Below are 26,757 nucleotides of genomic sequence, written 5' to 3' on the forward strand. Positions count from 1 at the left end.
AAAACTGCAGGGGGGTTTGGGCAAAATATGACCCATCGCCGTTTACAGTAATTGGCATATTTTCGGTATGAAACGTCGTAATTTGAAACTGAAAATAGGTGCAGAGAGTCAGAATTCGGCTCAAAAATCACGCTCAGGAGTCAAATTTCCGACATTTCAGACATTTTAAATAACACTTTCGCGCTCTCGGCGTTCAAAAAAAAAATCATAACCCAGATGCTTCGGCGCTTCGCGCGCCTATGCGGTAAGACCGAAAAAGTGTACACTTTTTGACTGTCAATTATTGTCAATTATTGTCAATTATTGTAACAATTAATTGACTGTCCTGACAATAATTGAAGGCGCACGTATTTAACTTTGGTATCACTGTGTTCGCAATAAAATTGTCTATAAGAACATATCTATAAAATGCCGCCAAAGCATAAGGATTATCAACACCAAATAAAAAACTATTCAGATCACTAGCCGAGAGCGCCAAACAGCAACAAAATGTTTCCACTCTCTTAATAGTTGCGAAGCCTACAGTTGTCCTACATCGCTAATTGTGGTATCATTGGAATCGCAATAAAATTCTCTACACGGACATATGCATATAATATAGATTCAATGTCGTAGCCCACCCATGCGAGCGGCGCACAACTAAACTACTGGACCAGCAGCTCCCGGGCCAGCCACTCAAGGTCACAGACAACACCTCTCAACCCAGCCAGCCAGCCGTCCTCACTCACGCCGCCAGCAGCCACCCCTGATAGCACTGTTGCAGCCCTGATACACTTCGCAACGGCGCTCTCAGGTGGAGATCTCAGACTACGATATGAAATACTCAAGGAACTATACAAGGAGAACAACCTACCACCGTTTGTGATACCAGAGGCCATGTTCACCTGCTCTACTACAACATAGGCCAACCCTACACCAGCAAACCCGACTACGGCAAACGACAGCACTCCGACGGCTTCTCAACCGATCTCAACATCTGCTGAACCATCAACTGTCATCGCACCTGAACCCAAAGTGACTACCAGCATAGCAGCCCCGAAATTGTTCAAACCCATACACTACTGTCATGAGTTTTGTCGAAGAAAACGCTGACCCAAGAATGCAAGAATTTCATGTAACCACTGAGGGACCCAGTATATGGAAACGAGGAGGGCGACGGCTTCGAATTGTCAGAATACGACCAAGAATCGATCTACCCAGTAAGCCTAGAAGGTCTGCAATCCCCACGCAGATTCCTGATTCACGACCCCAAGGACACAGAAGAACCATTGTCAATCCTGGACGTGGAAGCAGGAACAATAACGAAGAAATACAGAAACGGCGAGGAAACTGTTACCAGGGTAGTAACACACATGAAGACCCTGATGTGCAACAGCGTATGGCGAGCAGCAAGAGAAGACTTGAACGAATATGTGAAAGCGACAAGACCCACACCTTCACCAAGCACGCCAACAGACCAAACTCCACGCAAAAGAACAAAGAAAAATAACCAGCCTAGCTTCAGCACCAGATTCGCCCGAAGGTAGCCGCCTTCACCCCCCCCCCTCTTTAGGGGTATAGGGACCTAATTTTGCTCGTTTTGAGGTGGTGGAACCCCTGCAAGCTTCGGAGCAGACCAACGTGCAAGACAGAAGACGGAAGACTCCAGCTTCAAAGAAGAAAGAAGACTTCAGCTTCAAAGAAGAAAGAAGACTTCAACTCCTAAGAAGAAAGAAGACTCCACACATCATGAGGAAAGAAGACCTCACACCGCCGCCCCTCCCTCTGGACCCTGCCCGCCAAGCCTAAGCCGACCAGGTGTTCAAGTAGCCTCATATTCAGCCGCGCAGCTGGGTCTAGCCCTGGCTCTATCTCTACAACTACCGACGCTTCCTCTCACCCAAGCTATTCTTTACTTATACCCACTTCAAAGCTCACCCGAAGGGTATCTTGTCCTATATTTAATTCGATTCGAGCCCACCCAAAACAGTGTGGGAAGTGGCCGAAGTGTTACCCGCGGCGGCATATGGGCGAAACTCGCTTTGAAAAGTGTATATTCAATTCACTGTCCTGACATTATTGTCGATGTATGTATTTCATTTTTGTACCAATGTGCTCGCAATAGTATGTTCTATAAGAACGTAGGTATTAATGGTCACATAAGGATGCGTTCGACCGGCAACATTTATAAAAACTACGTCGATTATACTCGTCGTGTCAATAATACAATTGTTTTACCACGATGATTCACTGCCACGCCGTTTTCTTTATTAAGCTGTTCGGCTATTAGAGAAAACAAAAATTTCATGGCAAACATTTGTAAACTATTCCCAAGTTGATCGGATAATAATTTTTTTTTTTTTTTGAGATATATACAAGAGTTGTTACATTCATGTACAGCCACTAGTACACGTAGCGTTTCGGGCAGGTCCCTGGAATACGATCCCCTGCCGCGAAGAATCGTTTTTCATCCAAGTACACATTTACTGTTGCGTTAAACAGAGGCTACAGTTAAGGAATTGCGCCCAGTAAATCCTCCCCGGCCAGGATACGAACCCATGACATAGCGCTCGCGGAACGCCAGGCGAGTGTCTTACCACTACACCACGGAGACTGTAAATGGATTTTATACAAATAATTTTGCTCGTGACTCCCGAGAGGGGCACGCGTGCGGTGTGATTAATAATATTGGTGACAACGACGGTCTGCAGGAATGCGCCAAAGTGTTTAAAAACTGCAGGGGGGTTTGGGCAAAATATGACCCATCGTCGTTTTCAGTAATTGGCATATTTTCGGTATGAAAAGTCGTAATTTGAAACTGAAAATAGGTGCAGAGAGTCAGAATTCGGCTCAAAAATCACGCTCAGGAGTCAAATTTCCGACATTTCAGACATTTTAAAAACTGCAGGGGGGTTTGGGCAAAATATGACCCATCGCCGTTTACAGTAATTGGCATATTTTCGGTATGAAACGTCGTAATTTGAAACTGAAAATAGGTGCAGAGAGTCAGAATTCGGCTCAAAAATCACGCTCAGGAGTCAAATTTCCGACATTTCAGACATTTTAAATAACACTTTCGCGCTCTCGGCGTTCAAAAAAAAATCATACCCCAGATGCTTTTGGCGCTTCGCGCGCCTATGCGGTAAGACCGAAAAAGTGTACACTTTTTTGACTGTCAATTATTGTCAATTATTGTAACAATTAATTGACTGTCCTGACAATAATTGAAGGCGCACGTATTTAACTTTGGTATCACTGTGTTCGCAATAAAATTGTCTATAAGAACATATCTATAAAATGCCGCCAAAGCATAAGGATTATCAACACCAAATAAAAAACTATTCAGATCACTAGCCGAGAGCGCCAAACAGCAACAAAATGTTTCCACTCTCTTAATAGTTGCGAAGCCTACAGTTGTCCTACATCGCTAATTGTGGTATCATTGGAATCGCAATAAAATTCTCTACACGGACATATGCATATAAATATAGATTCAATGTCGTAGCCCACCCATGCGAGCGGCGCACAACTAAACTACTGGACCAGCAGCTCCCGGGCCAGCCACTCAAGGTCACAGACAACACCTCTCAACCCAGCCAGCCAGCCGTCCTCACTCACGCCGCCAGCAGCCACCCCTGATAGCACTGTTGCAGCCCTGATACACTTCGCAACGGCGCTCTCAGGTGGAGATCTCAGACTACGATATGAAATACTCAAGGAACTATACAAGGAGAACAACCTACCACCGTTTGTGATACCAGAGGCCATGTTCACCTGCTCTACTACAACATAGGCCAACCCTACACCAGCAAACCCGACTACGGCAAACGACAGCACTCCGACGGCTTCTCAACCGATCTCAACATCTGCTGAACCATCAACTGTCATCGCACCTGAACCCAAAGTGACTACCAGCATAGCAGCCCCGAAATTGTTCAACCCATACACTACTGTCATGAGTTTTGTCGAAGAAAACGCTGACCCAAGAATGCAAGAATTTCATGTACCACTGAGGGACCCAGTATATGGAAACGAGGAGGGCGACGGCTTCGAATTGTCAGAATACGACCAAGAATCGATCTACCCAGTAAGCCTAGAAGGTCTGCAATCCCCACGCAGATTCCTGATTCACGACCCCAAGGACACAGAAGAACCATTGTCAATCCTGGACGTGGAAGCAGGAACAATAACGAAGAAACACAGAAACGGCGAGGAAACTGTTACCAGGGTAGTAACACACATGAAGACCCTGATGTGCAACAGCGTATGGCGAGCAGCAAGAGAAGACTTGAACGAATATGTGAAAGCGACAAGACCCACACCTTCACCAAGCACGCCAACAGACCAAACTCCACGCAAAAGAACAAAGAAAAATAACCAGCCTAGCTTCAGCACCAGATTCGCCCGAAGGTAGCCGCCTTCACCCCCCCCCCCTCTTTAGGGGTATAGGGACCTAATTTTGCTCGTTTTGAGGTGGTGGAACCCCTGCAAGCTTCGGAGCAGACCAACGTGCAAGACAGAAGACGGAAGACTCCAGCTTCAAAGAAGAAAGAAGACTTCAGCTTCAAAGAAGAAAGAAGACTTCAACTCCTAAGAAGAAAGAAGACTCCACACATCATGAGGAAAGAAGACCTCACACCGCCGCCCCTCCCTCTGGACCCTGCCCGCCAAGCCTAAGCCGACCAGGTGTTCAAGTAGCCTCATATTCAGCCGCGCAGCTGGGTCTAGCCCTGGCTCTATCTCTACAACTACCGACGCTTCCTCTCACCCAAGCTATTCTTTACTTATACCCACTTCAAAGCTCACCCGAAGGGTATCTTGTCCTATATTTAATTCGATTCGAGCCCACCCAAAACAGTGTGGGAAGTGGCCGAAGTGTTACCCGCGGCGGCATATGGGCGAAACTCGCTTTGAAAAGTGTATATTCAATTCACTGTCCTGACATTATTTGTCGATGTATGTATTTCATTTTTGTACCAATGTGCTCGCAATAGTATGTTCTATAAGAACGTAGGTATTAATGGTCACATAAGGATGCGTTCGACCGGCAACATTTATAAAAACTACGTCGATTATACTCGTCGTGTCAATAATACAATTGTTTTACCACGATGATTCACTGCCACGTCGTTTTCTTTATTAAGCTGTTCGGCTATTAGAGAAAACAAAAATTTCATGGCAAACATTTGTAAACTATTCCCAAGTTGATCGGATAATAATTTTTTTTTTTTTTTTTGAGATATATACAAGAGTTGTTACATTCATGTACAGCCACTAGTACACGTAGCGTTTCGGGCAGGTCCCTGGAATACGATCCCCTGCCGCGAAGAATCGTTTTTTCATCCAAGTACACATTTTACTGTTGCGTTAAACAGAGGCTACAGTTAAGGAATTGCGCCCAGTAAATCCTCCCCGGCCAGGATACGAACCCATGACATAGCGCTCGCGGAACGCCAGGCGAGTGTCTTACCACTACACCACGGAGACTGTAAATGGATTTTATACAAATAATTTTTGCTCGTGACTCCCGAGAGGGGCACGCGTGCGGTGTGATTAATAATATTGGTGACAACGACGGTCTGCAGGAATGCGCCAAAGTGTTTAAAAACTGCAGGGGGGTTTGGGCAAAATATGACCCATCGTCGTTTTCAGTAATTGGCATATTTTCGGTATGAAAAGTCGTAATTTGAAACTGAAAATAGGTGCAGAGAGTCAGAATTCGGCTCAAAAATCACGCTCAGGAGTCAAATTTCCGACATTTCAGACATTTTAAAAACTGCAGGGGGGTTTGGGCAAAATATGACCCATCGCCGTTTACAGTAATTGGCATATTTTCGGTATGAAACGTCGTAATTTGAAACTGAAAATAGGTGCAGAGAGTCAGAATTCGGCTCAAAAATCACGCTCAGGAGTCAAATTTCCGACATTTCAGACATTTTAAATAACACTTTCGCGCTCTCGGCGTTCAAAAAAAAATCATACCCCAGATGCTTTTGGCGCTTCGCGCGCCTATGCGGTAAGACCGAAAAAGTGTACACTTTTTTGACTGTCAATTATTGTCAATTATTGTCAATTATTGTAACAATTAATTGACTGTCCTGACAATAATTGAAGGCGCACGTATTTAACTTTGGTATCACTGTGTTCGCAATAAAATTGTCTATAAGAACATATCTATAAAATGCCGCCAAAGCATAAGGATTATCAACACCAAATAAAAAACTATTCAGATCACTAGCCGAGAGCGCCAAACAGCAACAAAATGTTTCCACTCTCTTAATAGTTGCGAAGCCTACAGTTGTCCTACATCGCTAATTGTGGTATCATTGGAATCGCAATAAAATTCTCTACACGGACATATGCATATAAATATAGATTCAATGTCGTAGCCCACCCATGCGAGCGGCGCACAACTAAACTACTGGACCAGCAGCTCCCGGGCCAGCCACTCAAGGTCACAGACAACACCTCTCAACCCAGCCAGCCAGCCGTCCTCACTCACGCCGCCAGCAGCCACCCCTGATAGCACTGTTGCAGCCCTGATACACTTCGCAACGGCGCTCTCAGGTGGAGATCTCAGACTACGATATGAAATACTCAAGGAACTATACAAGGAGAACAACCTACCACCGTTTGTGATACCAGAGGCCATGTTCACCTGCTCTACTACAACATAGGCCAACCCTACACCAGCAAACCCGACTACGGCAAACGACAGCACTCCGACGGCTTCTCAACCGATCTCAACATCTGCTGAACCATCAACTGTCATCGCACCTGAACCCAAAGTGACTACCAGCATAGCAGCCCCGAAATTGTTCAACCCATACACTACTGTCATGAGTTTTGTCGAAGAAAACGCTGACCCAAGAATGCAAGAATTTCATGTACCACTGAGGGACCCAGTATATGGAAACGAGGAGGGCGACGGCTTCGAATTGTCAGAATACGACCAAGAATCGATCTACCCAGTAAGCCTAGAAGGTCTGCAATCCCCACGCAGATTCCTGATTCACGACCCCAAGGACACAGAAGAACCATTGTCAATCCTGGACGTGGAAGCAGGAACAATAACGAAGAAACACAGAAACGGCGAGGAAACTGTTACCAGGGTAGTAACACACATGAAGACCCTGATGTGCAACAGCGTATGGCGAGCAGCAAGAGAAGACTTGAACGAATATGTGAAAGCGACAAGACCCACACCTTCACCAAGCACGCCAACAGACCAAACTCCACGCAAAAGAACAAAGAAAAATAACCAGCCTAGCTTCAGCACCAGATTCGCCCGAAGGTAGCCGCCTTCACCCCCCCCCCTCTTTAGGGGTATAGGGACCTAATTTTGCTCGTTTTGAGGTGGTGGAACCCCTGCAAGCTTCGGAGCAGACCAACGTGCAAGACAGAAGACGGAAGACTCCAGCTTCAAAGAAGAAAGAAGACTTCAGCTTCAAAGAAGAAAGAAGACTTCAACTCCTAAGAAGAAAGAAGACTCCACACATCATGAGGAAAGAAGACCTCACACCGCCGCCCCTCCCTCTGGACCCTGCCCGCCAAGCCTAAGCCGACCAGGTGTTCAAGTAGCCTCATATTCAGCCGCGCAGCTGGGTCTAGCCCTGGCTCTATCTCTACAACTACCGACGCTTCCTCTCACCCAAGCTATTCTTTACTTATACCCACTTCAAAGCTCACCCGAAGGGTATCTTGTCCTATATTTAATTCGATTCGAGCCCACCCAAAACAGTGTGGGAAGTGGCCGAAGTGTTACCCGCGGCGGCATATGGGCGAAACTCGCTTTGAAAAGTGTATATTCAATTCACTGTCCTGACATTATTTGTCGATGTATGTATTTCATTTTTGTACCAATGTGCTCGCAATAGTATGTTCTATAAGAACGTAGGTATTAATGGTCACATAAGGATGCGTTCGACCGGCAACATTTATAAAAACTACGTCGATTATACTCGTCGTGTCAATAATACAATTGTTTTACCACGATGATTCACTGCCACGCCGTTTTCTTTATTAAGCTGTTCGGCTATTAGAGAAAACAAAAATTTCATGGCAAACATTTGTAAACTATTCCCAAGTTGATCGGATAATAATTTTTTTTTTTTTTTTGAGATATATACAAGAGTTGTTACATTCATGTACAGCCACTAGTACACGTAGCGTTTCGGGCAGGTCCCTGGAATACGATCCCCTGCCGCGAAGAATCGTTTTTTTCATCCAAGTACACATTTTACTGTTGCGTTAAACAGAGGCTACAGTTAAGGAATTGCGCCCAGTAAATCCTCCCCGGCCAGGATACGAACCCATGACATAGCGCTCGCGGAACGCCAGGCGAGTGTCTTACCACTACACCACGGAGACTGTAAATGGATTTTATACAAATAATTTTGCTCGTGACTCCCGAGAGGGGCACGCGTGCGGTGTGATTAATAATATTGGTGACAACGACGGTCTGCAGGAATGCGCCAAAGTGTTTAAAAACTGCAGGGGGGTTTGGGCAAAATATGACCCATCGTCGTTTTCAGTAATTGGCATATTTTCGGTATGAAAAGTCGTAATTTGAAACTGAAAATAGGTGCAGAGAGTCAGAATTCGGCTCAAAAATCACGCTCAGGAGTCAAATTTCCGACATTTCAGACATTTTAAAAACTGCAGGGGGGTTTGGGCAAAATATGACCCATCGCCGTTTACAGTAATTGGCATATTTTCGGTATGAAACGTCGTAATTTGAAACTGAAAATAGGTGCAGAGAGTCAGAATTCGGCTCAAAAATCACGCTCAGGAGTCAAATTTCCGACATTTCAGACATTTTAAATAACACTTTCGCGCTCTCGGCGTTCAAAAAAAATCATACCCCAGATGCTTTTGGCGCTTCGCGCGCCTATGCGGTAAGACCGAAAAAGTGTACACTTTTTTGACTGTCAATTATTGTCAATTATTGTCAATTATTGTAACAATTAATTGACTGTCCTGACAATAATTGAAGGCGCACGTATTTAACTTTGGTATCACTGTGTTCGCAATAAAATTGTCTATAAGAACATATCTATAAAATGCCGCCAAAGCATAAGGATTATCAACACCAAATAAAAAACTATTCAGATCACTAGCCGAGAGCGCCAAACAGCAACAAAATGTTTCCACTCTCTTAATAGTTGCGAAGCCTACAGTTGTCCTACATCGCTAATTGTGGTATCATTGGAATCGCAATAAAATTCTCTACACGGACATATGCATATAAATATAGATTCAATGTCGTAGCCCACCCATGCGAGCGGCGCACAACTAAACTACTGGACCAGCAGCTCCCGGGCCAGCCACTCAAGGTCACAGACAACACCTCTCAACCCAGCCAGCCAGCCGTCCTCACTCACGCCGCCAGCAGCCACCCCTGATAGCACTGTTGCAGCCCTGATACACTTCGCAACGGCGCTCTCAGGTGGAGATCTCAGACTACGATATGAAATACTCAAGGAACTATACAAGGAGAACAACCTACCACCGTTTGTGATACCAGAGGCCATGTTCACCTGCTCTACTACAACATAGGCCAACCCTACACCAGCAAACCCGACTACGGCAAACGACAGCACTCCGACGGCTTCTCAACCGATCTCAACATCTGCTGAACCATCAACTGTCATCGCACCTGAACCCAAAGTGACTACCAGCATAGCAGCCCCGAAATTGTTCAACCCATACACTACTGTCATGAGTTTTGTCGAAGAAAACGCTGACCCAAGAATGCAAGAATTTCATGTACCACTGAGGGACCCAGTATATGGAAACGAGGAGGGCGACGGCTTCGAATTGTCAGAATACGACCAAGAATCGATCTACCCAGTAAGCCTAGAAGGTCTGCAATCCCCACGCAGATTCCTGATTCACGACCCCAAGGACACAGAAGAACCATTGTCAATCCTGGACGTGGAAGCAGGAACAATAACGAAGAAACACAGAAACGGCGAGGAAACTGTTACCAGGGTAGTAACACACATGAAGACCCTGATGTGCAACAGCGTATGGCGAGCAGCAAGAGAAGACTTGAACGAATATGTGAAAGCGACAAGACCCACACCTTCACCAAGCACGCCAACAGACCAAACTCCACGCAAAAGAACAAAGAAAAATAACCAGCCTAGCTTCAGCACCAGATTCGCCCGAAGGTAGCCGCCTTCACCCCCCCCCCTCTTTAGGGGTATAGGGACCTAATTTTGCTCGTTTTGAGGTGGTGGAACCCCTGCAAGCTTCGGAGCAGACCAACGTGCAAGACAGAAGACGGAAGACTCCAGCTTCAAAGAAGAAAGAAGACTTCAGCTTCAAAGAAGAAAGAAGACTTCAACTCCTAAGAAGAAAGAAGACTCCACACATCATGAGGAAAGAAGACCTCACACCGCCGCCCCTCCCTCTGGACCCTGCCCGCCAAGCCTAAGCCGACCAGGTGTTCAAGTAGCCTCATATTCAGCCGCGCAGCTGGGTCTAGCCCTGGCTCTATCTCTACAACTACCGACGCTTCCTCTCACCCAAGCTATTCTTTACTTATACCCACTTCAAAGCTCACCCGAAGGGTATCTTGTCCTATATTTAATTCGATTCGAGCCCACCCAAACAGTGTGGGAAGTGGCCGAAGTGTTACCCGCGGCGGCATATGGGCGAAACTCGCTTTGAAAAGTGTATATTCAATTCACTGTCCTGACATTATTTGTCGATGTATGTATTTCATTTTTGTACCAATGTGCTCGCAATAGTATGTTCTATAAGAACGTAGGTATTAATGGTCACATAAGGATGCGTTCGACCGGCAACATTTATAAAAACTACGTCGATTATACTCGTCGTGTCAATAATACAATTGTTTTACCACGATGATTCACTGCCACGCCGTTTTCTTTATTAAGCTGTTCGGCTATTAGAGAAAACAAAAATTTCATGGCAAACATTTGTAAACTATTCCCAAGTTGATCGGATAATAATTTTTTTTTTTTTTTTGAGATATATACAAGAGTTGTTACATTCATGTACAGCCACTAGTACACGTAGCGTTTCGGGCAGGTCCCTGGAATACGATCCCCTGCCGCGAAGAATCGTTTTTTCATCCAAGTACACATTTTACTGTTGCGTTAAACAGAGGCTACAGTTAAGGAATTGCGCCCAGTAAATCCTCCCCGGCCAGGATACGAACCCATGACATAGCGCTCGCGGAACGCCAGGCGAGTGTCTTACCACTACACCACGGAGACTGTAAATGGATTTTATACAAATAATTTTGCTCGTGACTCCCGAGAGGGGCACGCGTGCGGTGTGATTAATAATATTGGTGACAACGACGGTCTGCAGGAATGCGCCAAAGTGTTTAAAAACTGCAGGGGGGTTTGGGCAAAATATGACCCATCGTCGTTTTCAGTAATTGGCATATTTTCGGTATGAAAAGTCGTAATTTGAAACTGAAAATAGGTGCAGAGAGTCAGAATTCGGCTCAAAAATCACGCTCAGGAGTCAAATTTCCGACATTTCAGACATTTTAAAAACTGCAGGGGGGTTTGGGCAAAATATGACCCATCGCCGTTTACAGTAATTGGCATATTTTCGGTATGAAACGTCGTAATTTGAAACTGAAAATAGGTGCAGAGAGTCAGAATTCGGCTCAAAAATCACGCTCAGGAGTCAAATTTCCGACATTTCAGACATTTTAAATAACACTTTCGCGCTCTCAGCGTTCAAAAAAAAATCATACCCCAGATGCTTTTGGCGCTTCGCGCGCCTATGCGGTAAGACCGAAAAAGTGTACACTTTTTTGACTGTCAATTATTGTCAATTATTGTCAATTATTGTAACAATTAATTGACTGTCCTGACAATAATTGAAGGCGCACGTATTTAACTTTGGTATCACTGTGTTCGCAATAAAATTGTCTATAAGAACATATCTATAAAATGCCGCCAAAGCATAAGGATTATCAACACCAAATAAAAAACTATTCAGATCACTAGCCGAGAGCGCCAAACAGCAACAAAATGTTTCCACTCTCTTAATAGTTGCGAAGCCTACAGTTGTCCTACATCGCTAATTGTGGTATCATTGGAATCGCAATAAAATTCTCTACACGGACATATGCATATAAATATAGATTCAATGTCGTAGCCCACCCATGCGAGCGGCGCACAACTAAACTACTGGACCAGCAGCTCCCGGGCCAGCCACTCAAGGTCACAGACAACACCTCTCAACCCAGCCAGCCAGCCGTCCTCACTCACGCCGCCAGCAGCCACCCCTGATAGCACTGTTGCAGCCCTGATACACTTCGCAACGGCGCTCTCAGGTGGAGATCTCAGACTACGATATGAAATACTCAAGGAACTATACAAGGAGAACAACCTACCACCGTTTGTGATACCAGAGGCCATGTTCACCTGCTCTACTACAACATAGGCCAACCCTACACCAGCAAACCCGACTACGGCAAACGACAGCACTCCGACGGCTTCTCAACCGATCTCAACATCTGCTGAACCATCAACTGTCATCGCACCTGAACCCAAAGTGACTACCAGCATAGCAGCCCCGAAATTGTTCAACCCATACACTACTGTCATGAGTTTTGTCGAAGAAAACGCTGACCCAAGAATGCAAGAATTTCATGTACCACTGAGGGACCCAGTATATGGAAACGAGGAGGGCGACGGCTTCGAATTGTCAGAATACGACCAAGAATCGATCTACCCAGTAAGCCTAGAAGGTCTGCAATCCCCACGCAGATTCCTGATTCACGACCCCAAGGACACAGAAGAACCATTGTCAATCCTGGACGTGGAAGCAGGAACAATAACGAAGAAACACAGAAACGGCGAGGAAACTGTTACCAGGGTAGTAACACACATGAAGACCCTGATGTGCAACAGCGTATGGCGAGCAGCAAGAGAAGACTTGAACGAATATGTGAAAGCGACAAGACCCACACCTTCACCAAGCACGCCAACAGACCAAACTCCACGCAAAAGAACAAAGAAAAATAACCAGCCTAGCTTCAGCACCAGATTCGCCCGAAGGTAGCCGCCTTCACCCCCCCCCCCTCTTTAGGGGTATAGGGACCTAATTTTGCTCGTTTTGAGGTGGTGGAACCCCTGCAAGCTTCGGAGCAGACCAACGTGCAAGACAGAAGACGGAAGACTCCAGCTTCAAAGAAGAAAGAAGACTTCAGCTTCAAAGAAGAAAGAAGACTTCAACTCCTAAGAAGAAAGAAGACTCCACACATCATGAGGAAGAAGACCTCACACCGCCGCCCCTCCCTCTGGACCCTGCCCGCCAAGCCTAAGCCGACCAGGTGTTCAAGTAGCCTCATATTCAGCCGCGCAGCTGGGTCTAGCCCTGGCTCTATCTCTACAACTACCGACGCTTCCTCTCACCCAAGCTATTCTTTACTTATACCCACTTCAAAGCTCACCCGAAGGGTATCTTGTCCTATATTTAATTCGATTCGAGCCCACCCAAAACAGTGTGGGAAGTGGCCGAAGTGTTACCCGCGGCGGCATATGGGCGAAACTCGCTTTGAAAAGTGTATATTCAATTCACTGTCCTGACATTATTTGTCGATGTATGTATTTCATTTTTGTACCAATGTGCTCGCAATAGTATGTTCTATAAGAACGTAGGTATTAATGGTCACATAAGGATGCGTTCGACCGGCAACATTTATAAAAACTACGTCGATTATACTCGTCGTGTCAATAATACAATTGTTTTACCACGATGATTCACTGCCATGCCGTTTTCTTTATTAAGCTGTTCGGCTATTAGAGAAAACAAAAATTTCATGGCAAACATTTGTAAACTATTCCCAAGTTGATCGGATAATAATTTTTTTTTTTTTTTTGAGATATATACAAGAGTTGTTACATTCATGTACAGCCACTAGTACACGTAGCGTTTCGGGCAGGTCCCTGGAATACGATCCCCTGCCGCGAAGAATCGTTTTTTCATCCAAGTACACATTTTACTGTTGCGTTAAACAGAGGCTACAGTTAAGGAATTGCGCCCAGTAAATCCTCCCCGGCCAGGATACGAACCCATGACATAGCGCTCGCGGAACGCCAGGCGAGTGTCTTACCACTACACCACGGAGACTGTAAATGGATTTTATACAAATAATTTTGCTCGTGACTCCCGAGAGGGGCACGCGTGCGGTGTGATTAATAATATTGGTGACAACGACGGTCTGCAGGAATGCGCCAAAGTGTTTAAAAACTGCAGGGGGGTTTGGGCAAAATATGACCCATCGTCGTTTTCAGTAATTGGCATATTTTCGGTATGAAAAGTCGTAATTTGAAACTGAAAATAGGTGCAGAGAGTCAGAATTCGGCTCAAAAATCACGCTCAGGAGTCAAATTTCCGACATTTCAGACATTTTAAAAACTGCAGGGGGGTTTGGGCAAAATATGACCCATCGCCGTTTACAGTAATTGGCATATTTTCGGTATGAAACGTCGTAATTTGAAACTGAAAATAGGTGCAGAGAGTCAGAATTCGGCTCAAAAATCACGCTCAGGAGTCAAATTTCCGACATTTCAGACATTTTAAATAACACTTTCGCGCTCTCGGCGTTCAAAAAAAAATCATACCCCAGATGCTTTTGGCGCTTCGCGCGCCTATGCGGTAAGACCGAAAAAGTGTACACTTTTTTGACTGTCAATTATTGTCAATTATTGTCAATTATTGTAACAATTAATTGACTGTCCCTGACAATAATTGAAGGCGCACGTATTTAACTTTGGTATCACTGTGTTCGCAATAAAATTGTCTATAAGAACATATCTATAAAATGCCGCCAAAGCATAAGGATTATCAACACCAAATAAAAAACTATTCAGATCACTAGCCGAGAGCGCCAAACAGCAACAAAATGTTTCCACTCTCTTAATAGTTGCGAAGCCTACAGTTGTCCTACATCGCTAATTGTGGTATCATTGGAATCGCAATAAAATTCTCTACACGGACATATGCATATAAATATAGATTCAATGTCGTAGCCCACCCATGCGAGCGGCGCACAACTAAACTACTGGACCAGCAGCTCCCGGGCCAGCCACTCAAGGTCACAGACAACACCTCTCAACCCAGCCAGCCAGCCGTCCTCACTCACGCCGCCAGCACCCACCCCTGATAGCACTGTTGCAGCCCTGATACACTTCGCAACGGCGCTCTCAGGTGGAGATCTCAGACTACGATATGAAATACTCAAGGAACTATACAAGGAGAACAACCTACCACCGTTTGTGATACCAGAGGCCATGTTCACCTGCTCTACTACAACATAGGCCAACCCTACACCAGCAAACCCGACTACGGCAAACGACAGCACTCCGACGGCTTCTCAACCGATCTCAACATCTGCTGAACCATCAACTGTCATCGCACCTGAACCCAAAGTGACTACCAGCATAGCAGCCCCGAAATTGTTCAACCCATACACTACTGTCATGAGTTTTGTCGAAGAAAACGCTGACCCAAGAATGCAAGAATTTCATGTACCACTGAGGGACCCAGTATATGGAAACGAGGAGGGCGACGGCTTCGAATTGTCAGAATACGACCAAGAATCGATCTACCCAGTAAGCCTAGAAGGTCTGCAATCCCCACGCAGATTCCTGATTCACGACCCCAAGGACACAGAAGAACCATTGTCAATCCTGGACGTGGAAGCAGGAACAATAACGAAGAAACACAGAAACGGCGAGGAAACTGTTACCAGGGTAGTAACACACATGAAGACCCTGATGTGCAACAGCGTATGGCGAGCAGCAAGAGAAGACTTGAACGAATATGTGAAAGCGACAAGACCCACACCTTCACCAAGCACGCCAACAGACCAAACTCCACGCAAAAGAACAAAGAAAAATAACCAGCCTAGCTTCAGCACCAGATTCGCCCGAAGGTAGCCGCCTTCACCCCCCCCCCTCTTTAGGGGTATAGGGACCTAATTTTGCTCGTTTTGAGGTGGTGGAACCCCTGCAAGCTTCGGAGCAGACCAACGTGCAAGACAGAAGACGGAAGACTCCAGCTTCAAAGAAGAAAGAAGACTTCAGCTTCAAAGAAGAAAGAAGACTTCAACTCCTAAGAAGAAAGAAGACTCCACACATCATGAGGAAAGAAGACCTCACACCGCCGCCCCTCCCTCTGGACCCTGCCCGTCCAAGCCTAAGCCGACCAGGTGTTCAAGTAGCCTCATATTCAGCCGCGCAGCTGGGTCTAGCCCTGGCTCTATCTCTACAACTACCGACGCTTCCTCTCACCCAAGCTATTCTTTACTTATACCCACTTCAAAGCTCACCCGAAGGGTATCTTGTCCTATATTTAATTCGATTCGAGCCCACCCAAAACAGTGTGGGAAGTGGCCGAAGTGTTACCCGCGGCGGCATATGGGCGAAACTCGCTTTGAAAAGTGTATATTCAATTCACTGTCCTGACATTATTTGTCGATGTATGTATTTCATTTTTGTACCAATGTGCTCGCAATAGTATGTTCTATAAGAACGTAGGTATTAATGGTCACATAAGGATGCGTTCGACCGGCAACATTTATAAAAACTACGTCGATTATACTCGTCGTGTCAATAATACAATTGTTTTACCACGATGATTCACTGCCACGCCGTTTTCTTTATTAAGCTGTTCGGCTATTAGAGAAAACGAAAATTTCATGGCAAACATTTGTAAACTATTCCCAAGTTGATCGGATAATAATTTTTTTTTTTTTTGAGATATATACAAGAGTTGTTACATTCATGTACAGCCACTAGTACACGTAGCGTTTCGGGCACGTCCCTGGAATACGATCCCCTGCCGCGAAGAATCGTTTTTTCATCCAAGTACACATTTTACTGTTGCGTTAAACAGAGGCTACAGTTAAGGAATTGCGCCCAGTAAATCCTCCCCGGCCAGGATACGAACCCATGACATAGCGCTCGCGGAACGCCAAGCGAGTGTCTTACCAATACACCACGGAGACTGTAAATGGATTTTATACAAATATTTTTGCTCGTGACTCCCGAGAGGGGCACGCGTGCGGTGTGATTAATAATATTGGTGACAACGACGGTCTGCAGGTATGCGCCAAAGTGTTTAAAAACTGCAGGGGGGTTTGAGCAAAATATGACCCATTGTCGTTTTCAGTAATTGGCATATTTTCGGTATGAAAAGTCGTAATTTGAAACTGAAAATAGGTGCAGAGAGTCAGAATTCGGCTCAAAAATCACGCTCAGGAGTCAAATTTCCGACATTTCAGACATTTTAAAAACTGCAGGGGGGTTTGGGCAAAATATGACCCATCGCCGTTTACAGTAATTGGCATATTTTCGGTATGAAACGTCGTAATTTGAAACTGAAAATAGGTGCAGAGAGTCAGAATTCGGCTCAAAAATCACGCTCAGGAGTCAAATTTCCGACATTTCAGACATTTTAAATAACACTTTCGCGCTCTCGGCGTTCAAAAAAAAATCATACCCCAGATGCTTTCGGCGCTTCGCGCGCCTATGCGGTAAGACCGAAAAAGTGTACACTTTTTTGACTGTCAATTATTGTCAATTATTGTCAATTATTGTAACAATTAATTGACTGTCCTGACAATAATTGAAGGCGCACGTATTTAACTTTGGTATCACTGTGTTCGCAATAAAATTGTCTATAAGAACATATCTATAAAATGCCGCCAAAGCATAAGGATTATCAACACCAAATAAAAAACTATTCAGATCACTAGCCGAGAGCGCCAAACAGCAACAAAATGTTTCCACTCTCTTAATAGTTGCGAAGCCTACAGTTGTCCTACATCGCTAATTGTGGTATCATTGGAATCGCAATAAAATTCTCTACACGGACATATGCATATAAATATAGATTCAATGTCGTAGCCCACCCATGCGAGCGGCGCACAACTAAACTACTGGACCAGCAGCTCCCGGGCCAGCCACTCAAGGTCACAGACAACACCTCTCAACCCAGCCAGCCAGCCGTCCTCACTCACGCCGCCAGCACCCACCCCTGATAGCACTGTTGCAGCCCTGATACACTTCGCAACGGCGCTCTCAGGTGGAGATCTCAGACTACGATATGAAATACTCAAGGAACTATACAAGGAGAACAACCTACCACCGTTTGTGATACCAGAGGCCATGTTCACCTGCTCTACTACAACATAGGCCAACCCTACACCAGCAAACCCGACTACGGCAAACGACAGCACTCCGACGGCTTCTCAACCGATCTCAACATCTGCTGAACCATCAACTGTCATCGCACCTGAACCCAAAGTGACTACCAGCATAGCAGCCCCGAAATTGTTCAACCCATACACTACTGTCATGAGTTTTGTCGAAGAAAACGCTGACCCAAGAATGCAAGAATTTCATGTACCACTGAGGGACCCAGTATATGGAAACGAGGAGGGCGACGGCTTCGAATTGTCAGAATACGACCAAGAATCGATCTACCCAGTAAGCCTAGAAGGTCTGCAATCCCCACGCAGATTCCTGATTCACGACCCCAAGGACACAGAAGAACCATTGTCAATCCTGGACGTGGAAGCAGGAACAATAACGAAGAAACACAGAAACGGCGAGGAAACTGTTACCAGGGTAGTAACACACATGAAGACCCTGATGTGCAACAGCGTATGGCGAGCAGCAAGAGAAGACTTGAACGAATATGTGAAAGCGACAAGACCCACACCTTCACCAAGCACGCCAACAGACCAAACTCCACGCAAAAGAACAAAGAAAAATAACCAGCCTAGCTTCAGCACCAGATTCGCCCGAAGGTAGCCGCCTTCACCCCCCCCCCCTCTATAGGGGTATAGGGACCTAATTTTGCTCGTTTTGAGGTGGTGGAACCCCTGCAAGCTTCGGAGCAGACCAACGTGCAAGACAGAAGACGGAAGACTCCAGCTTCAAAGAAGAAAGAAGACTTCAGCTTCAAAGAAGAAAGAAGACTTCAACTCCTAAGAAGAAAGAAGACTCCACACATCATGAGGAAAGAAGACCTCACACCGCCGCCCCTCCCTCTGGACCCTGCCCGTCAAGCCTAAGCCGACCAGGTGTTCAAGTAGCCTCATATTCAGCCGCGCAGCTGGGTCTAGCCCTGGCTCTATCTCTACAACTACCGACGCTTCCTCTCACCCAAGCTATTCTTTACTTATACCCACTTCAAAGCTCACCCGAAGGGTATCTTGTCCTATATTTAATTCGATTCGAGCCCACCCAAAACAGTGTGGGAAGTGGCCGAAGTGTTACCCGCGGCGGCATATGGGCGAAACTCGCTTTGAAAAGTGTATATTCAATTCACTGTCCTGACATTATTTGTCGATGTATGTATTTCATTTTTGTACCAATGTGCTCGCAATAGTATGTTCTATAAGAACGTAGGTATTAATGGTCACATAAGGATGCGTTCGACCGGCAACATTTATAAAAACTACGTCGATTATACTCGTCGTGTCAATAATACAATTGTTTTACCACGATGATTCACTGCCACGCCGTTTTCTTTATTAAGCTGTTCGGCTATTAGAGAAAACGAATAATTTCATGGCAAACATTTGTAAACTATTCCCAAGTTGATCGGATAATAATTTTTTTTTTTTTTTTTTGAGATATATACAAGAGTTGTTACATTCATGTACAGCCACTAGTACACGTAGCGTTTCGGGCAGGTCCCTGGAATACGATCCCCTGCCGCGAAGAATCGTTTTTTCATCCAAGTACACATTTTACTGTTGCGTTAAACAGAGGCTACAGTTAAGGAATTGCGCCCAGTAAATCCTCCCCGGTCAGGATACGAACCCATGACAGCGTTCGCGGAACGCCAGGCGAGTGTCTTACCACTACACCACGGAGACTGTAAATGGATTTTATACAAATATTTTTGCTCGTGACTCCCGAGAGGGGCACGCGTGCGGTGTGATTAATAATATTGGTGACAACGACGGTCTGCAGGAATGCGCCAAAGTGTTTAAAAACTGCAGGGGGGTTTGGGCAAAATATGACCCATCGTCGTTTTCAGTAATTGGCATATTTTCGGTATGAAAAGTCGTAATTTGAAACTGAAAATAGGTGCAGAGAGTCAGAATTCGGCTCAAAAATCACGCTCAGGAGTCAAATTTCCGACATTTCAGACATTTTAAAAACTGCAGGGGGGTTTGGGCAAAATATGACCCATCGCCGTTTACAGTAATTGGCATATTTTCGGTATGAAACGTCGTAATTTGAAACTGAAAATAGGTGCAGAGAGTCAGAATTCGGCTCAAAAATCACGCTCAGGAGTCAAATTTCCGACATTTCAGACATTTTAAATAACACTTTCGCGCTCTCGGCGTTCAAAAAAAAATCATACCCCAGATGCTTTAGGCGCTTCGCGCGCCTATGCGGTAAGACCGAAAAAGTGTACACTTTTTTGACTGTCAATTATTGTCAATTATTGTCAATTATTGTAACAATTAATTGACTGTCCTGACAATAATTGAATGCGCACGTATTTAACTTTGGTATCACTGTGTTCGCAATAAAATTGTCTATAAGAACATATCTATAAAATGCCGCCAAAGCATAAGGATTATCAACACCAAATAAAAAACTATTCAGATCACAAGCCGAGAGTGCCAAACAGCAACAAAATGTTTCCACTCTCTTAATAGTTGCGAAACCTACAGTTGTCCTACATCGCTAATTGTGGTATCATTGGAATCGCAATAAAATTCTCTACACGGACATATGCATATAAATATAGATTCAATGTCGTAGCCCACCCATGCGAGCGGCGCACAACTAAACTACTGGACCAGCAGCTCCCGGGCCAGCCACTCAAGGTCACAGACAACACCTCTCAACCCAGCCAGCCAGCCGTCCTCACTCACGCCGCCAGCAGCCACCCCTGATAGCACTGTTGCAGCCCTGATACACTTCGCAACGGCGCTCTTAGGTGGAGATCTCAGACTACGATATGAAATACTCAAGGAACTATACAAGGAGAACAACCTACCACCGTTTGTGATACCAGAGGCCATGTTCACCTGCTCTACTACAACATAGGCCAACCCTACACCAGCAAACCCGACTACGGCAAACGACAGCACTCCGACGGCTTCTCAACCGATCTCAACATCTGCTGAACCATCAACTGTCATCGCACCTGAACCCAAAGTGACTACCAGCATAGCAGCCCCGAAATTGTTCAACCCATACACTACTGTCATGAGTTTTGTCGAAGAAAACGCTGACCCAAGAATGCAAGAATTTCATGTACCACTGAGGGACCCAGTATATGGAAACGAGGAGGGCGACGGCTTCGAATTGTCAGAATACGACCAAGAATCGATCTACCCAGTAAGCCTAGAAGGTCTGCAATCCTCACGCAGATTCCTGATTCACGACCCCAAGGACACAGAAGAACCATTGTCAATCCTGGACGTGGAAGCAGGAACAATAACGAAGAAACACAGAAACGGCGAGGAAACTGTTACCAGGGTAGTAACACACATGAAGACCCTGATGTGCAACAGCGTATGGCGAGCAGCAAGAGAAGACTTGAACGAATATGTGAAAGCGACAAGACCCACACCTTCACCAAGCACGCCAACAGACCAAACTCCACGCAAAAGAACAAAGAAAAATAACCAGCCTAGCTTCAGCACCAGATTCGCCCGAAGGTAGCCGCCTTCACCCCCCCCCCTCTTTAGGGGTATAGGGACCTAATTTTGCTCGTTTTGAGGTGGTGGAACCCCTGCAAGCTTCGGAGCAGACCAACGTGCAAGACAGAAGACGGAAGACTCCAGCTTCAAAGAAGAAAGAAGACTTCAGCTTCAAAGAAGAAAGAAGACTTCAACTCCTAAGAAGAAAGAAGACTCCACACATCATGAGGAAAGAAGACCTCACACCGCCGCCCCTCCCTCTGGATCCTGCCCGCCAAGCCTAAGCCGACCAGGTGTTCAAGTAGCCTCATATTCAGCCGCGCAGCTGGGTCTAGCCCTGGCTCTATCTCTACAACTACCGACGCTTCCTCTCACCCAAGCTATTCTTTACTTATACCCACTTCAAAGCTCACCCGAAGGGTATCTTGTCCTATATTTAATTCGATTCGAGCCCACCCAAAACAGTGTGGGAAGTGGCCGAAGTGTTACCGCGGCGGCATATGGGCGAAACTCGCTTTGAAAAGTGTATATTCAATTCACTGTCCTGACATTATTTGTCGATGTATGTATTCCATTTTTGTACCAATGTGCTCGCAATAGTATGTTCTATAAGAACGTAGGTATTAATGGTCACATAAGGATGCGTTCGACCGGCAACATTTATAAAAACTACGTCGATTATACTCGTCGTGTCAATAATACAATTGTTTTACCACGATGATTCACTGCCACGCCGTTTTCTTTATTAAGCTGTTCGGCTATTAGAGAAAACGAAAATTTCATGGCAAACATTTGTAAACTATTCCCAAGTTGATCGGATAATAATTTTTTTTTTTTTTGAGATATATACAAGAGTTGTTACATTCATGTACAGCCACTAGTACACGTAGCGTTTCAGGCACGTCCCTGGAATACGATCCCCTGCCGCGAAGAATCGTTTTTTTCATCCAAGTACACATTTTACTGTTGCGTTAAACAGAGGCTACAGTTAAGGAATTGCGCCCAGTAAATCCTCCCCGGCCAGGATACGAACCCATGACATAGCGCTCGCGGAACGCCAGGCGAGTGTCTTACCACTACACCACGGAGACTGTAAATGGATTTTATACAAATATTTTTGCTCGTGACTCCCGAGAGGGGCACGCGTGCGGTGTGATTAATAATATTGGTGACAACGACGGTCTGCAGGAATGCGCCAAAGTGTTTAAAAACTGCAGGGGGGTTTGGGCAAAATATGACCCATCGTCGTTTTCAGTAATTGGCATATTTTCGGTATGAAAAGTCGTAATTTGAAACTGAAAATAGGTGCAGAGAGTCAGAATTCGGCTCAAAAATCACGCTCAGGAGTCAAATTTCCGACATTTCAGACATTTTAAAAACTGCAGGGGGTTTGGGCAAAATATGACCCATCGCCGTTTACAGTAATTGGCATATTTTCGGTATGAAACGTCGTAATTTGAAACTGAAAATAGGTGCAGAGAGTCAGAATTCGGCTCAAAAATCACGCTCAGGAGTCAAATTTCCGACATTTCAGACATTTTAAATAACACTTTCGCGCTCTCGGCGTTCAAAAAAAAATCATACCCCAGATGCTTTCGGCGCTTCGCGCGCCTATGCGGTAAGACCGAAAAAGTGTACACTTTTTTGACTGTCCTGACAATAATTGAAGGCGCACGTATTTAACTTTGGTATCACTGTGTTCGCAATAAAATTGTCTATAAGAACATATCTATAAAATGCCGCCAAAGCATAAGGATTATCAACACCAAATAAAAAACTATTCAGATCACTAGCCGAGAGCGCCAAACAGCAACAAAATGTTTCCACTCTCTTAATAGTTGCGAAGCCTACAGTTGTCCTACATCGCTAATTGTGGTATCATTGGAATCGCAATAAAATTCTCTACACGGACATATGCATATAAATATAGATTCAATGTCGTAGCCCACCCATGCGAGCGGCGCACAACTAAACTACTGGACCAGCAGCTCCCGGGCCAGCCACTCAAGGTCACAGACAACACCTCTCAACCCAGCCAGCCAGCCGTCCTCACTCACGCCGCCAGCAGCCACCCCTGATAGCACTGTTGCAGCCCTGATACACTTCGCAACGGCGCTCTCAGGTGGAGATCTCAGACTACGATATGAAATACTCAAGGAACTATACAAGGAGAACAACCTACCACCGTTTGTGATACCAGAGGCCATGTTCACCTGCTCTACTACAACATAGGCCAACCCTACACCAGCAAACCCGACTACGGCAAACGACAGCACTCCGACGGCTTCTCAACCGATCTCAACATCTGCTGAACCATCAACTGTCATCGCACCTGAACCCAAAGTGACTACCAGCATAGCAGCCCCGAAATTGTTCAACCCATACACTACTGTCATGAGTTTTGTCGAAGAAAACGCTGACCCAAGAATGCAAGAATTTCATGTACCACTGAGGGACCCAGTATATGGAAACGAGGAGGGCGACGGCTTCGAATTGTCAGAATACGACCAAGAATCGATCTACCCAGTAAGCCTAGAAGGTCTGCAATCCCCACGCAGATTCCTGATTCACGACCCCAAGGACACAGAAGAACCATTGTCAATCCTGGACGTGGAAGCAGGAACAATAACGAAGAAACACAGAAACGGCGAGGAAACTGTTACCAGGGTAGTAACACACATGAAAACCCTGATGTGCAACAGCGTATGGCGAGCAGCAAGAGAAGACTTGAACGAATATGTGAAAGCGACAAGACCCACACCTTCACCAAGCACGCCAACAGACCAAACTCCACGCAAAAGAACAAAGAAAAATAACCAGCCTAGCTTCAGCACCAGATTCGCCCGAAGGTAGCCGCCTTCACCCCCCCCCCCCTCTTTAGGGGTATAGGGACCTAATTTTGCTCGTTTTGAGGTGGTGGAACCCCTGCAAGCTTCGGAGCAGACCAACGTGCAAGACAGAAGACGGAAGACTCCAGCTTCAAAGAAGAAAGAAGACTTCAGCTTCAAAGAAGAAAGAAGACTTCAACTCCTAAGAAGAAAGAAGACTCCACACATCATGAGGAAAGAAGACCTCACACCGCCGCCCCTCCCTCTGGACCCTGCCCGCCAAGCCTAAGCCGACCAGGTGTTCAAGTAGCCTCATATTCAGCCGCGCAGCTGGGTCTAGCCCTGGCTCTATCTCTACAACTACCGACGCTTCCTCTCACCCAAGCTATTCTTTACTTATACCCACTTCAAAGCTCACCCGAAGGGTATCTTGTCCTATATTTAATTCGATTCGAGCCCACCCAAAACAGTGTGGGAAGTGGCCGAAGTGTTACCCGCGGCGGCATATGGGCGAAACTCGCTTTGAAAAGTGTATATTCAATTCACTGTCCTGACATTATTTGTCGATGTATGTATTTCATTTTTGTACCAATGTGCTCGCAATAGTATGTTCTATAAGAACGTAGGTATTAATGGTCACATAAGGATGCGTTCGACCGGCAACATTTATAAAAACTACGTCGATTATACTCGTCGTGTCAATAATACAATTGTTTTACCACGCCGTTTTCTTTATTAGGCTGTTCGGCTATTAGAGAAAACGAAAATTTCATGGCAAACATTTGTAAACTATTCCCAAGTTGATCGGATAATAATTTTTTTTTTTTTGAGATATATACAAGAGTTGTTACATTCATGTACAGCCACTAGTACACGTAGCGTTTTCGGGCAGGTCCCTGGAATACGATCCCCTGCCGCGAAGAATCGTTTTTTCATCCAAGTACACATTTTACTGTTGCGTTAAACAGAGGCTACAGTTAAGGAATTGCGCCCAGTAAATCCTCCCCGGCCAGGATACGAACCCATGACATAGCGCTCGCGGAACGCCAGGCGAGTGTCTTACCACTACACCACGGAGACTGTAAATGGATTTTATACAAATATTTTGCTCGTGACTCCCGAGAGGGGCACGCGTGCGGTGTGATTAATAATATTGGTGACAACGACGGTCTGCAGGAATGCGCCAAAGTGTTTAAAAACTGCAGGGGGGTTTGGGCAAAATATGACCCATCGTCGTTTTCAGTAATTGGCATATTTTCGGTATGAAAAGTCGTAATTTGAAACTGAAAATAGGTGCAGAGAGTCAGAATTCGGCTCAAAAATCACGCTCAGGAGTCAAATTTCCGACATTTCAGACATTTTAAAAACTGCAGGGGGGTTTGGGCAAAATATGACCCATCGCCGTTTACAGTAATTGGCATATTTTCGGTATGAAACGTCGTAATTTGAAACTGAAAATAGGTGCAGAGAGTCAGAATTTGGCTCAAAAATCACGCTCAGGAGTCAAATTTCCGACATTTCAGACATTTTAAATAACACTTTCGCGCTCTCGGCGTTCAAAAAAAAATCATACCCCAGATGCTTTCGGCGCTTCGCGCGCCTATGCGGTAAGACCGAAAAAGTGTACACTTTTTTGACTGTCAATTATTGTCAATTATTGTCAATTATTGTAACAATTAATTGACTGTCCTGACAATAATTGAAGGCGCACGTATTTAACTTTGGTATCACTGTGTTCGCAATAAAATTGTCTATAAGAACATATCTATAAAATGCCGCCAAAGCATAAGGATTATCAACACCAAATAAAAAACTATTCAGATCACTAGCCGAGAGCGCCAAACAGCAACAAAATGTTTCCACTCTCTTAATAGTTGCGAAGCCTACAGTTGTCCTACATCGCTAATTGTGGTATCATTGGAATCGCAATAAAATTCTCTACACGGACATATGCATATAAATATAGATTCAATGTCGTAGCTTTCCCATGCGAGCGGCGCACAACTAAACTACTGGACCAGCAGCTCCCGGGCCAGCCACTCAAGGTCACAGATAACACCTCTCAACCCAGCCAGCCAGCCGTCCTCACTCACGCCGCCAGCAGCCACCCCTGATAGCACTGTTGCAGCCCTGATACACTTCGCAACGGCGCTCTTAGGTGGAGATCTCAGACTACGATATGAAATACTCAAGGAACTATACAAGGAGAACAACCTACCACCGTTTGTGATACCAGAGGCCATGTTCACCTGCTCTACTACAACATAG

General features: G+C 45.3%; 1 protein-coding gene across 1 annotated transcript; it reads left to right on the plus strand.

Annotated features, from left to right (window-relative positions):
- Nucleotides 1–3,934: 3,934 nt before the first annotated feature.
- Nucleotides 3,935–26,757, plus strand: LOC138357249 (mucin-17-like). The gene is made up of 9 exons (XM_069313911.1): nt 3,935–4,207; nt 6,657–7,091; nt 9,538–9,972; nt 12,418–12,852; nt 15,300–15,734; nt 18,180–18,614; nt 21,063–21,497; nt 23,894–24,328; nt 26,470–26,757. Exons 1-9 carry the CDS (start codon nt 3,935–3,937, stop codon nt 26,755–26,757), a joined length of 3,606 nt encoding a protein of 1,201 aa, XP_069170012.1.

The sequence above is a fragment of the Procambarus clarkii genome, chromosome 76 (genome assembly GCF_040958095.1).
Source record: "Procambarus clarkii isolate CNS0578487 chromosome 76, FALCON_Pclarkii_2.0, whole genome shotgun sequence".
In the NCBI taxonomy this organism is placed as follows: Eukaryota; Metazoa; Arthropoda; class Malacostraca; order Decapoda; family Cambaridae; genus Procambarus; species Procambarus clarkii.